The sequence below is a fragment of the Rhinolophus ferrumequinum genome, chromosome 8 (assembly GCF_004115265.2).
Source record: "Rhinolophus ferrumequinum isolate MPI-CBG mRhiFer1 chromosome 8, mRhiFer1_v1.p, whole genome shotgun sequence".
NCBI classification, from domain to species: Eukaryota; Metazoa; Chordata; class Mammalia; order Chiroptera; family Rhinolophidae; genus Rhinolophus; species Rhinolophus ferrumequinum.
In genome coordinates this window covers 70,919,260-70,934,075 of record NC_046291.1, presented here as the reverse complement: position 1 = coordinate 70,934,075, position 14,816 = coordinate 70,919,260, and the positions used below count along the sequence as shown (strand labels likewise).

Genomic DNA, 14,816 nt, shown 5'->3' with positions numbered 1-14,816 from the left:
AAGATGTGATTACACGTTATAAACCTAAAGGTTCCTTCTGGGCTTTATTTATTTTTAGTAACTCATTTCACTAACCTGGAAATTGTCATGTGATATATAGACATAATATATCGGCCAAGACAAATTCCTCCTCTTATCAAAGATTGTAGTGCTATACTATAGTTTGATTTAAAAGGATGTTGAAATCAACATACAATGATAAAGAACTCCATCCTGCCTTATGTTGTTATACTTTTTTTGCAATGTAGCTTGTATGAAATTGATGGACAACCCTTTTAATTTATTGTTAAAATGTGTTTTCAGACTACATTGACAACTACACAGAGAGAACTGAATCAGCTGCAAGAACTTAGCAACCACCAGAAAAAGAGAGCTACCGAGATCCTGAATTTACTGTTGAAGGATCTGGCGGAGATAGGTGGAATCATTGGCACCAATGATGTGAAGACTGTAAGTCAGCCCTTCTTTTATCCTCCCTCCCTGCTCTTAGAATGGCGTGATCCCGAGCAAGCAGGGTCCTGCTTTATTCTCCTGAGTATCCAGTGCTTAGCACAATGCTTTGCGCCTGCACATGCTTGGTAATACTTGAATGAATGAGCAAAGGACTGGTTGGATGAGTAAGTGAATGATTGGATAAGGAGGAGGAGAAAAAAGTTTTACTTTTCAAATATAGGAAATGTCTCCAAATCTTGGTCGCCTTGTGGTTTGGTCTTCAAACTTGTATGCCAGTGTCACAGAAATTTGGAGTTAGGTGAAGCAACAGCTCTAGTCTCAGAATTCTGTTTCTCCTTTTCTATGAGAACCCAACAGAGTGAAAATTCCTCAACCAATCAATATGGATTAGGAAAGCTTTAGCTGAAAGTAATAGGATTCTAATAGTGACTTAAAAACAAGCCACATTTATTCACCAGTATGGGAAGTCTAGAATCTTGCTATTCAAGCTGTGATTTGTGTCACCTGGGAGCTTGTTGGGAATATACTCTCAGGCACACCTCAGACCTACGGAATCAGAATCTATATTTTCACAAGATATTCCCCAGGCCATTTTTTGGCTTATTAAAGATTTGGAAGCAAATTTTGGTTTGGTGCAGTGTTTCAACAATGTCAGGATCCAGGACATTTCTTTATTTCCTTTCTGCTTTCCTCAGCCTGTTTCTTTTTTATATCTGTAGGTTTTGTCTCACGGTAGCAAGATAGCTGCTATAGCACCAATCATCACATCCTAACACAACTACATTCAAGGCAGGATGGGCTAAAAAGGCGGCCAACTTTCAATCAGGTGTGAACTATATCCCAGAGTCCCGTAGACATCCCTTTATACCTTATTGGCCAGATTTGGGTCACATGGTCCCCCCAAACTGCAAAGGAAGCCGGGAAAACAAAGAGAAACGGTAAATAGGATTACCGTAATTGGCTTAAACCAACCATGATTAATACCCTGGAGTTGTTCACATTGTGCCATTGATAACAAGGAAGTAAGGGAGGTGGGAAAAATGGAGGAGGTATAAAGTTGTCCATGAAGAGAAAAGGGAGACTAAACAAGTTATCAGCCAATAAATATTAATAATTTGCCACAATGTAGTGATGTCATTGAAAAATAAGGTAGGTATATTAAAAAGAAAACTTCGTTGAGGTATAATTGACATGAAGTAAGCGTCACTTATTTCAAATGTACAATTTAAGGAGTTTTGACATGTGTCCACAGTCATGTTGCCATCACCACTGTGAGGTAATGAACATATCCAATACCCCCAAAGTGTGTGGGACTGTTTCTGGTGTCTGTTCTGTTTCATTGCTCTAAACCTTTATGCCCAGAGCACGGTGTTTTTGATTGCTATAGCTTTATTATAATACAGCACCTTGTACAGAGCAGCCATTGAGAAATGTGTGTGGATTTAATCAAGCCCGGGAATGGTGCGTGCTGTGTTGTCATCATTCACCTCACAAGTCCCCAAAACCAAATTCTTTGAATTTCGCCATTTGACTTTTAAAAGGCTGAATTCTACATGAGCCTGCTTTGTGGGAACACTCAGGTTCTGTGCTGGGATTGTACTAGAAAAGAGTCCCCAAATTAGTTTTGTTTCTAGACATATCTGGGAAACATAGAAAATTCTAGGCTTAGAGTATATGGCTTCCTGTCAACCTAGTCATTCTTTCATGGAACATCTATTATAACTGACTGTTTCATGCATCTTTACGATTGAATCTAACTTTAGCATAGAATTCTCAGATACTATAGGATTACCCTAGTAAGCTCTAGTTTGGTGCTTTTATATTTGAGGATTTAGAAGAATTTCTCAGGGAGCATACATCGGTGTTGAGCTCTAAACTTTTAATGTTGGGGTAATTAAATGGCCCTCAAAATAGGAAGGTGGAGTTATTTGATTTATGGGAAGTTGGTGCCTGCTGCTGATAATGATAAAGGAAGATATTTTTATGCTACGTTCTAAATAGAGCTGATGAAAAATGCTAATGAAATCAAGGAGTGTCTAGGTACTTCAGCATTTAAAAAAAGGTCCTTACATTTGGGAACCTGAAGTATGGTTGAGATTATTTTTAAATACTCAACTGGATGTTTTTGAAGATATTTTTGGATCCAGACATTGGATGCCCTAGTTAATTTCATTGAGAACTCTCACTTATAAAGCATCATATTCTTAATTATCTGTTTTTTTCTTTTCTTTTAAAGATTTTTAATTAAAATGTAGCTAACATACATATGTATTTATATTAGTTTCAGGTATACATCATAGTTATTCAACAGTACCCACCTATGACTATACAGTGTTATTACCACATTATTGATTTTATTCCCTATGCTAAAGAAGTGATCACCATGGTAAGTCCAGCAACCATCTGACACGGTACCACACTATCACAATACTATTGATCTTTTCCCCCTTTTTAAATTTTTCAGTTAGAGTGACTTTCAATATTATTTTATATTAGTTTCAAGTGTACAGGATAGTGGTTAGACATTTGTATAATTTAGGAAGTGATCCCTCTGACTTGTACCACCTGGCACTATATAGATAGTTATTACCATGTTGGTGATTATATTCCCTATACTTTACATCCCCATGACTATTTTGTAACTACCAATATTCTGTTTGGTTTTTTTTCTTATGATTTAATCATTAGGGCAATGAGAGCTAAAGGGAGGAGTGATGTGACTTTGTCATGTCACTTTACTTCTTGGGCTTCGTTTTCCTAATTTATAAAATGACAGTGTGAGCCCAGATTATCTCGAAGGTTGTCAGCTGAGAAACTACATGACATACACAAATATTTCTTAGGTGTATCATTATGAACACAGATACTTTTTCCCCAGCTTTATTGAGATACAATCGGGGTGTGTGTGTGTGTATGTGTGTGTATAAAAAACATGGTGTAATTTAAGATATACAATGTCCTGTGATATATTTATATATTGAAAATGCTCACCATCATAGCATTAGCTACCCCCTTCATCTTATCACACTTACCATTTCCTTTTCCTCATGAGGATACTTAAGGTCTACTCTCTTGGCAACATTCAAGAATATGATACAGCTTATAATCACCGTGCTGTTCATTAAATCTCCAAACTTGTTAACGTTATAACTGGAAGTTTATACCCCTTTGTTCAATAACCCCCCCGTGCCACCCCCTCCCACCCTTCCAAACCCTGGGAACTACCGCTCTACTCTCCGTTTCTCTGAGTTTGACTTTTTTAGATTTTTTTAGATACCATTGATAAGTGATACCACACAGTATTTTTCTTTGTGACTTATTTCACATGAATCTTCATGTCCATCCATTTTGTCACAGATGGCCGGATTTCCTTCCTTCTCATGGCTAAAGAATTTTCCATTGTGTATAGATACACTCCGCATCTTTCTTTACCCATTCATCCATTGATGACACTTAGGTTGTTTCCATATTTTCACCATTGTAAGTCATGCTGCAATGAACGTGGGAATGCAGATATCCTTATGAGATTCTGATTTCAATCCTTTGTCTATATACCGAGAAGTGGGGTGACTGGATTACGTAGTAGCTCTGTTTTTAATTTAAGTAATTTAATTTTTGCGGAACCTCCGTACTGTTTTCCACAGTGGCTGCACCAATTTACATTCCCACCAACAGTGCATTAGGGTTCCCTTTTCGCCACGTCTTGCCATTACTTGTTATCCCTTATCTTTTTGATGATGGTCATTCTAACAGGTGTGACGTGGTATCTCATTGTCCTTTTGATTTGCATTTCCCTGATGATTAGTGATGTTGAGCATCTTTTCATGTGCCTGTTGGCCATCTGTATGTCTTCTTTGGAAAAATGTGTATTTAGATCCTTTGCCCATTTTTTAATCAGATTGTTTGGTTTTTGTTATTGAGTTGTATGAGTTTGTTATATATTTTGAATATTAACCCCGCATCAGAGACATGAATTGAAAATGGTTTTTCCCATTCTATAGGTTGCATTTTCATTTTGTTGATTGTTTCTTTTGCTCTGCAGAAGCTTTTTAGATTGATAAGTCCTACTTACTACAGATACTTTTCTTGTTAGGACTATTCAACTGATAAATTCTTTTGGTCTAAGAAAATGAACAGATCTGGGGTATCTTTTTCAGTGACTGTGTATTTCTGTTCCTAAAATCCTTCCAGTTTCCTTAGTTCCTACTGATAGTGCGGCAAGGTGAGGGGGTAAAGGTGGCTGTTGTTGGAGTCTCCCTCAGTTCTCAGCTCCAGATACGACAGGCCTGAACAGTATGGAACAGAAGAACCCATATTTCTCCAGCTCAGTCATGTTTTGAAACATTTTCAGAGTCTGAGCAATATTTTGTTGAGTTAACAAATCAAAATGAGACCAGCAATGCCAAGATAAGCCTCGTGTTGACTTTCTCCAGGTTTATTACTGAGCTTCCTCTTTTTTTCGTGTACCTATGTCACCGTGCTTTCCTTAAAACAAAGATTTCCAGGAATCCAGCCACCAACTAATAGACTAGAGATAGAGTAAATGAAATGAATGGATTAGCTGCCTAATTTTCTTTCGACCCACGCTGACTTCTTTAAGTCTCAATCTGACCTTTATGTCTTAGAATGTGAACAATCAATCACCTTACATACCTTTTACTTGGTTTAGAAATGGCACCTTGCACAGCCACTCCATGCTCTGGAGACAGGGTGTAGGTGGGTGGGTGTGGGGGTGAGTCCTCTATAGGCAGAGTAGGAGAGGGGGTAGGCAGCATCTGCCTTCCCATGTGCAGGCAGCCTTTTCTCCTGGATTAGTCATTTGTACTGCATCACACTGTCGTATGTACTGTTGGAGTCATCCTCAGACCCAGGGGAGAGTATATAATAACATTTCAGCGACAAGTCTGGCTCTTCTATTTGAAATAATAGTGTACTGGAGTTACTGAAAACTGTAAATTTACATGACTCAATATATGAACTCTTTAAGGGTAAGAAACCTTACAGTTAAAAAACATTTGTTTGGAGTATTGTGTTTTTCCATCAAGCCTGGACTCAAAATCTCCCTTCTAGATTTTATAGGACAGAGTAGGCTTCAGAGATAATGGTTCTGATTTGGGGGAAGAACTATCCAGCTATCACTTTGGAGGAAGTCCATTATTGTAAATATTTTTTCCTTTTCCCCTGTCACATGGGATCTGGGCATCGAATAGAAAATGTTCTTGTCCAAGGATAGACCTGGAGAGGAAGAGAGGTTTGTCCCTTCCCAGGACGCCTACATGTTGGTTCAGCAACGTTTTACCCCCAGAGGCTGGTATAGGTTGTGAATTCCACAATAAAGATGTGAATGCTTCCTTACCTTTCAGAGGAACTGGACAATATACAGGATATATCTAGTCAGGTTAAGAGCATGTTTCTCATGTCTTTTCCACGTTGAACCAATCACAAAGGTAGAAGAACAAAACTGAATGTAAAGTTTGAGGGCTTTTCTCACCTATTATCTCCATGCTATGGGGTTATCAAAGAAATATATAATGAATGGTGTTGGCAGACAAATTGTTGACAGTCAGAACTACAACGGGCTTAGCAAGAACCGCCATTAAATTAAGATGGAGTCCGAAGTTGATACTTGTACATTTTCTTGCTGTTAATATAGATTATGAGTTGTGTTGGTTGACACTGATTTAACAGATACTGTTGTGGAATTCTTAGGGTAGTGTTGACACCCAGTTACGGGCTCTCAGTGCTGTCTAGTTAGTGTACTTCCTATCTGCTGCCAATTTTCAGGGTTGATACACGATTCCATATTCCTAGCTCTTAAATGTTTACTGAAAAAAATAGTCATATGATGAGGTAATGACAGCAATAATGACAAAAGCGGGGAGTTAGAGTATAGTGTGGAACATCAGAAAAACATAGTTGGAATCATTGTCTTAGAACCAACTGAAGCCTCATTCATGGCTGGATTCTGGACAGGGCTCTTGTTTCTCCTGAGGTGCTAGGACGCCCTCTGGTGGTTAAAAGCACACAGTTACTTTGCTGCTTTGGTCAACTGCCCTTGGAGAGCATGTTTGCATCTCAATAAATGGGTTTCCATCTCAAGTATCTGGCTTCAGTTTTTGTTTGCAATAGAGCTCTGTAAATTAGAAACCAAATATGAGATCATGCAAGAATGCTGTCTGTCAGAATCTTCTCCTCTAAAGGTGGATTTAGACTGTTATTCTCAGGTGACCTTAAATAATAAACTAAATTCCTGTCTGCTTGGAAGAGGCAGGCACGTTAGAAGCAGGAAGCATAGATTGGTAGTAATGAGAAGTCATGCAGGAAAGTCTTCATCTAGAGGGGCTTTTGGTAATGGCACATTCTTATTCATTAGATTTCTTTGTTTGTTTAATTGAGGAGGATAGAGACAGTACTTTTTATTTCAACCCTTAGTTGTAGAAACATATTCAAGCCATTAGACTACTTCTCTCTCTGAATAGCAGACTATAGAAAACACAACTGAAATTTTAATGTGAGTTCTTACAGGGACTCAGAGTCACCTTTAGGATCACCGGGCATTGCTTCTGTTCTAGAAATCTTAGGGTATAAGACATGGAATGGAACACCTCTTCAAAGTTATCTCGTTTTAAATCTTCGATGTCTTTTCTCCTGATAGGGTCTCTTTTATCCTAACCATCAATTGTACAGGACAACCTGGTTAATTGATGATTATATTTAGTAGAGATTTTTACTTGAAAGTTTCACTTGAAGTTTCAGAGAACTTGAGGTGAGCCTATGGTACTTTTTAGAGATCATGTTCGGCTTGTGGTCCTATCGTTCGGGATTTCTAACCAGGAACCCACAGACCTCTTGAGACCCGCAGCCGGGTGTCAGGGGGCCCACGAACCTCTGGAAACTGTAAACAGCAGTTGAGTTTGTTCCCTCCTGTGCTCAGCTGGCAGACGTGAATGGAGTCTCGAAGAGGAGTTCACCATGGCCCGTCTGTACATCAGCAAGATGAAGTCGGAGGTCAAGTCCCTGGTGAACGCAGCAAGCAGCTTGAGAGCGCCAGATGGATTCCAACAGGAAGATGAATGCCAGCGAGCGGGAGCTGGCCGCATGCCAGCTGCTCATATCCCAGGTAGGGGTCGCGCCTTTCCTCCTCGGTTCACACCCATGTGCCCTGGAAATCTACTTCCTCCATGCTCCTCCTGGGGCTAATGGTGTGGAATAGGGATATTGATGAACTTTGCTGTTCGTATACTTGACCATGGCCTCCCAGGCAATGATAGCGCAGGCTTGTTCTTAACCCAGGCTAGATTTTGTGGTGTGAATTACATGGATTACTGTCAGTCCCTTTGTGAAGGATGTGTCTGTATATCTCCATCTAGCTATTTATGGATAAGTAGGTAGATAGATATGTAGCTATAGAATGGACAAGATTAGGTGGAATCTAAAACTCCTATCGGCTAAGGCAACATTCCTTATTTTAATCTCTACCATAGGTCCAATTAATAGGTGAAAACAGAAACTACTGCTACTACTACTCTCATCATTAGCAGTAGCAGGTAACATTTTATTGACTGTTGACAATGCACCATATACCGTCTAAGCACTTTACATGCATTATCTCATTTGATGTTAAAAAAAAAAATCCTGGTGGGAAGGTTTTATTATTGTTCCTGTTTTTCCAATAAGCACACTAAGGCTTAGAAAGATTAAATATAGTGTCCAAACTCACAGAGCAGTGAAACGCAGAGCTGGGACTCAAACCAACCTGTGCGAGAACCCAAAGCCTTGAAGGGATTTTGAAGCCTCAGGGCACATTTCATCCGCTCAGTGAGAAAGGCTGCTCTTCTTCCCATTGGAATGGCACTTTCATTTTAGTAAGGTGGTTTCAGAAAAACAGCGGCCTCGTTCTCTGGTGTTTTGTTGTTATCTGAGCTTGGTGTTTGGGACTTGAGGCTTCTGTGAGTGGTCCAGTCTGTGCTACTCGCTGCCTATATCATGCATTAAACCAGCTGGTCATTTGGGGAAACACATAGCAGCGTGGAGTGGTGCCTCAGGTAACACTGAGAGACAGACAAATGCATACTTCATTCTGGTATGCTTTAAGCATAATAATATGTAATCATAGAACTATTTCCAGCCTCCTTGTCTGCCACCATAATAATCTAAATTTCCATTTATAACTAACATAATAAGCAAAAATGTATTGAAAAGATTATTCCACGCTGGTGTGTGATAGTGAAATTTATATACATTGGTCAGGAAAGTATAATTTGGTCATTCCTTTTGGAGAATCAAAAACTATAAAAAAAAAGTAAGTGTACTTTGGTTCAATAATTTCACTTACGGTATTTTCTTCCCCGTAATGAAAATGAAAATTTTTCATTTCATGTGGTATCATTTCCTGATTAAAATATTAAACGCTTATGTGGAAAATGTTGGGTGCAGGATTACATCATAATAAAATAAAATACCTAAATATCTATTGATAGACTAATACATAAAGTTACATGGAAGAATATTATTCAACTCTTAACAAAAAATTTATAAAACCCAGCCCTTTGGACAGTATAATTATATGAAGTTAAGTGAAAATGAAAATGCTAAGTTATATCTATGTTATCCTTTGCAACTTTATAAAATATACATTCATATAGCTAGACCAGGCAGGAATACAAAGAACTACAGGTGACCCATGAGCAATGTGGGGGGCTAGGGGCACTGGTCCTCCCACCCCCTCACTGCACAGCTGAAAATCTGCAAATAACTTTTGACTCCCAAATACTTAACTCCCCCCTGGTATCTGGAGGGGATTGGTTCCAGGAGCCCCCGTAGATACCAAAATCCATGAATGCTCCATTGCCCTATATAAAATGTCAGTCCAGTCGTGTACTCCCAACTAGGGGTTGAAAACAGTGTATGTATTTACGGAAAAAAAATGCATGTATAAGGGGGCCCATGCAGTTCAAACCCGTGTTGTTCAAGGGTCAACTGAGTTGATAAATTAGGACGGTTTATGGGCAAAAATTTTACAGCTTTTTTTCTAGATTTGCTTTACTGTTTCACATTTTTTATAATTTATAACAATTGAGAAGAAAAATGCTAAACATTGAGTGCACACTGCACCTCAAGTGTGATACCCAGGTTGCCTGGTCTGCTGATAGCCTGTGCTCGGGGGCAGTCCTGCGCCTGGCATTTGGAGGTCAAGGCCAAAGGGTATGTAGAGGCCCTGCGCCTGCAGCCTGCTGTCTTCTCTTTCCTTCTGGATGTACCAGCCTCTGCATGCAAGTCCGGTCTGCACTTTCTGTGAACTGAGGGAACGATGTAACTGTGTCAATGGCAGTCTGTGTACATGGGGGATGGAAGCAGCAGCACGAGTCCTGGGAGTGGTTTCGGGTTCCCAGTACTCAGAGTGTGGCCTAGAGGGAATGGAGGTTCCAGGTGGGCACGGTCCCTTGGCCTGTGAACTCTGCTGCGTGGCATGGGGTGCAGCCAGAGGACGGCCCAAGTGGAGTGTTTACAGTGTGGGGCCCAGGACTGGGGCTCCCGTTGCCCAGGTCTCAGAGTGACCCTGACTTTGGAAATGGGAGATGGGAGTCAAGAATATTAGGATGTTCTGGGCTTAAAGAATACTTGTGTTAGTCAGCGCTTTCCTTTATGTTAGCAACAAGTTCCGTTTTCCGTTAGGTGCTACTTTGTACTCTGCTACAATTTACAAAAGCGAAAGACTGGGTCATTATTTCCTGGGGTTCCAAAGGAAGAGAAACCTTGGCTGTCTATTTTCTGACACGATCTGAGGAATCTGACACAATGTTTCCAGCTAAAACACTATCTCCTTCTTTGTTGACACTCTTCTTCCTCACTAAAAGCTGTGCTTTTGAAATGCTCCAGCTGAGTCCCATTGCCCAGAGGCTAGTTCGTGAGATTAGAGCTCAGTGTCCTGGGATCTGCCTAAACCATGAACCCTGTGGATCTGAGTGGGTACCTGCATATTTCCATCTGCCTAGAAGGGACTGTTGTCCTTATTCAGTCACTGAGCTCCCATTCATTCATTCATCATTCATTCATTCATTCATTCATTTGTTCATTCATTCCACTAATATTTATTAAGTACTTACTCTGTGCCGTCATGGAGCTAACAAGTAAGAAACTAGGTAAGATAAATCATGTGTGAGAAAATATTAGGGCCTGAGTGATAAGGGATCTAGCCCAGGCCATGTCTAGGGGTGTTGAGGGAGAGCTTACCAGGGAGAGGAAAATTAAAATGCAAGTCCATGAGACAGGAATTGTGAGTTTGAGAGACGGGGGGTGGGGGAGGGGAGAGCCACAGTATTTGATTTACAAAGACGCCGTCCACAGGTGCAGGTTCAGAGAATGAAACCCTCAGTCCCAGACATTTCCCCAGCCCCTTTCTCTCCAGCACACGCTATGTTCCACGAGGAGGGAGCCAGCCTGGGCTTTGTGTCCCACTTAAGGGGGATGGTGAGGAGGCGGCGTGGCCGTGAGGGGCATCTTTGGGGCATGAAGCAGAGAAGCACGTGGGAGAAACAGAGGACCCTCTTAGTCTGTGGTCGCGGGTCCCAACCAAAGGGCAGAATATGTCCGATACCGTAGGGGTACTGGAACTCAAAAAGGGACTCAAGAACTCCTCCTCCATTGCACTGTCCCATCGCACAGCCCCAGGCAAGCTGGAATGACTTCTTGCTAGTCATTCACTCCTCCTTTGTATCTGTTTGCTTTGTTAAAGCATGAAGCCAAGATCAAATCCCTGACAGACTACATGCAGAACATGGAACAGAAGAGGAGGCAGTTGGAAGAGTCCCAAGACTCGCTCAGTGAAGAGCTGGCCAAGCTCCGAGCCCAAGGTAAATAATTGACTGCTACGCGGGTGTCAAACTCGTGGCCTAAATCAGATTCTCTCTAGCTGGCTGCACTCATCATGTTTAGCTTTGTTCAACTGAAGCATTTCTAGGTCTGCTGACAACAGTGGTATTTATTATTGGGGGGTGAAAAAAAGTCAAAACATCTAGAAGAGTGTCCCACCTTATGTCTGCTCCTCTCCCCCATTTTCCCTCAGTCTACGCTGCTGCCTAAATCAGAACCCTCTCCCTTCTCCACCTCCTGCCTCCATTCTGGCCCCAAAGCTTGTCCATTCAACCTGCCACATGCTTCTCTGGTCCTGCTCATCTCTGTCTGCATTACCACTCTCCTTAGTCCTAATTAAGAATTGTGACTACCACCCATTTACCGAGAGTCCCACCTGCAGTCTGCTTTAGGGCGGCCACTGTCCAAGGGACTCTTCAAAATCAAATTCTGCTTGGGCCCAACCCCATGCCGCTGACCTTTCCATGGTATCCTGTTGCTCTAAATATGAAGTCTGAACTTCTTCTAGGGGCTTACCTAGACCTTCTATCCTTTGAACAAGCTCTTCTCTTGCCAGGCTGCATCCCAGCTCCTTTGCTTAGGAAAGTAACGTGACACAGGAAGCACTCAAAAAATATGAATAAATAGAAGAAATTCAAGCAATGTGGCTAGAAATGCAGAAAGCAGAAAAGGATTAGGATATATGTGCTGTGGTGAAACGGGAACACATGTATTACGATTTGCAGTGAAAATTGTTAGGGTTCTTTTGGAAAGCATCTTGAAGACCATATTAACAATGGTAACATTTTTCATACGTTTTGATCCTCGAATCTCAAATATTCTTTGCAGAATTACTTATACCATATTGGTGGGAAAAAGGGGAGCCATCTAAATGTTCAGCAGTTAAATGAACTATGGTACGTGATTGAATAAAAACGTATTTTTCATATTGGAGGTGAAGTACATGAAGGCTGCAGCAATGCTTACCAGTGCAACCTTGGATTAAAAATCATACGTAATTTTCACTGTACTTATAACATTTAAAAATCAATGGAGGTTTGTAGTCCAAGGCCTACACAGTAATATTTGTAATGAAAATGGTTTTGATAGCATCATGGAATTGGTAATGTTGTTACCCTTTTTGTTTCTTTTATTGTTATATAGTTGTTCGCTCAGTAAATACATTTTGTTTCAAATGCCAAGGCCAATTAAAAACGAAAGAGAACATACCCACCTCCCCTATGACCTTCTCTATTTTCTTTATGTGATAAAGGATCGGATGAATGTTAGGAATAGACTGTTCCACCCAAAACTAACACAGAAAAGAACTTTTGTAAATCGTTTCTGCAATGATGCCACTGAGTAGAAATAAAATAGAAGTGAGAAGAGCTGAAATAAAGTGGAACAAACTAGAGAGGACGCGTAGTGACTTGAATGTCTCTGTCTGAAAACATTTGCTCCCTCCACCCCACCCCCATCTCAGGCTGTCCATCACACGGTGTGCTCGGGGGCCACTGGCCAAGGACAAGGTGGGCCTGGCCCCCCAGGTGTGCCACACGGCAGCCCTGTCCTGACTATGGGGCCTTCTGTTTCATCTGAGAGTATGATTTTATAATTCTGTTTTCTTTGTTCTTATCCTTACATGGTTTTTCCTGCTCCAGATTCTTAGAGAATAAACAGCTTACCCATGGGAAGTAAATTAGCTCTTTCTGGAATTCTAATAGTGGCATCAATCCAAACGCCACTCACCTTCACAGAGCACTATTTTATAATCTATAAATCACGTTTATGTACTTTGCCTCAGGGGTCACTCACGAGGCCAGGTGGGGAACCAGTCCTTCCAGGTGGGAGGTGAGACACAGCAAGTGAGTTCTAGAATAGCCGGCTCCAGGTTGGCACCTTCCCCTACAATTGCCCCCTACTCCCACCCCCGACCTCGGTAATGTCCCAGGGCGTGGTCAGCCTTACTTTAGCCAGAAGCCCTCCTTCAGAGGCACATCCCTTTGTACCATGATTGTCACGGGTGATATAAGCTGCTATTTCACTCCGTTACTGTTCTTCCTTTTTTGTTTTTCTTAATTTTTACTTTTGGGTGTGAGTTCACCAGTTAAATCTTAAACCATCATTTCAAATTCAAACCAGAAAAAATGCATGAAGTCAGCTTCCAGGATAAGGAGAAGGAACATCTCACGCGACTGCAGGATGCTGAGGAAATGAAGGTGCGTCCACCGTCCCTTTCCCTAAGCCCAGCTTGCACTGGGACTGGGTCGTCTTGTGCTAGGAAAATCTGTCTTCTTCAGAGATGTGTGTGGCAGTGCAGGAGGGAGACGGGAGGGGCCGATCCTGGGCTGTCAGAGCCAACCTCCGTGTGGGCTGGCTTAGAAGTGAGAGGGACAGAGGTGTCCAGAAGCCCTGAGCGGTCTGTACATAATAGTTGTGTTGCATTCGTATATTTTTCTTCCCCGTTCCTGACGAAGAGGGAAAGACCACCTAGCAGGCTCTGCCTGGGCCACGCTGTCAGGTTAACTCCCGAAGAAAGTTTGCCCCTCCTTTGAATGGAAGTAAACATCTCTCCCCTCTACCTTTTTAAAGAAACGCACCAAATTTGAGTTTCCGTCTTAAACACGGAGATCTTTACTTTTGGTTACATTTTAAACAGTCAAGGAAAATGGTTGGGAAATGAGATTTTTTTAGGTGAATAAAATGAGACACAAGAAAATGCAGAATGTTGATTAGTTTGGGGCGAACTAAGAACCTGTAGTTAAAGTGAAGCCCATGGCACGATCCTGCTGCCGCCAGCGGCGTAATCCTGCCTCACCCTGACGGGCCCCCCTCCTAGTGTCACATCACTTGGAAGGTCACCATCAATCTGCAGAGCGCAGGGCAGGAACAATGATCTGAATTGTACAGGTGAGGAAGTTCAGCTCATACAGGTTACATGGCTCGTCTGACGTCACCCAGGTAGTAAGAGGTCTGTGCCCTCTGCTTGACCGGGCTCGAGAGGCCATGTAGCTCAGGTGAGCTGCAGGAAGTCATGGGAAAATGATTAAATTAACGGGCCCGTTTGCTGCGAGGGCCCAGTCCATTTTGTTGTCCCAGGAAAGCGTGGCAGGTTCTGGGGGCCCCCGGTGCTGGGATCTGACAGCCGAGGGGCATCATGGGGGGTAAGAGGTAGAAGTGATTCAGAGCTTGTCACAGTGTGGGCCGAGGGCCAACAAGTGGATGACACATTTCTCTCGGCCTGGCTTGCAGAAGGCGCTGGAGCAGCAGATGGAGAGCCACCGGGAGGCTCACCACAAGCAGCTGTCCAGACTTCGAGATGAAATTGAGGAGAAGCAGAAAATCATTGATGAAATTCGGGAGTGAGTTGGCATCGGGCTATTGGGACGCGGGGGTCGTCGTGGCACTGGGGCCAGGCTGGGAGGACGTGGCTTTCAGCCGAGGTCTCTGCTGTTCTGGCCGCATGCCCCGTCCTGGCTGGGGCCACAGCGGTGGGCGAGCTGCTCCCCTGG

The 14,816-nt window shown here is 42.2% G+C and overlaps 1 protein-coding gene across 1 annotated transcript in view; it reads left to right on the top strand.

The window, feature by feature from the left end:
* Positions 1-14,816, top strand: part of KIF5C (kinesin family member 5C) — a 143,348-nt gene that overhangs the window by 103,609 nt on the left and 24,923 nt on the right. The window contains 7 exon segments of the mRNA XM_033111683.1: positions 304-450; positions 7,388-7,406; positions 7,409-7,499; positions 7,501-7,573; positions 11,189-11,306; positions 13,447-13,523; positions 14,557-14,666. Of these exon segments, the coding sequence (XP_032967574.1) occupies positions 304-450; positions 7,388-7,406; positions 7,409-7,499; positions 7,501-7,573; positions 11,189-11,306; positions 13,447-13,523; positions 14,557-14,666 (635 nt within the window).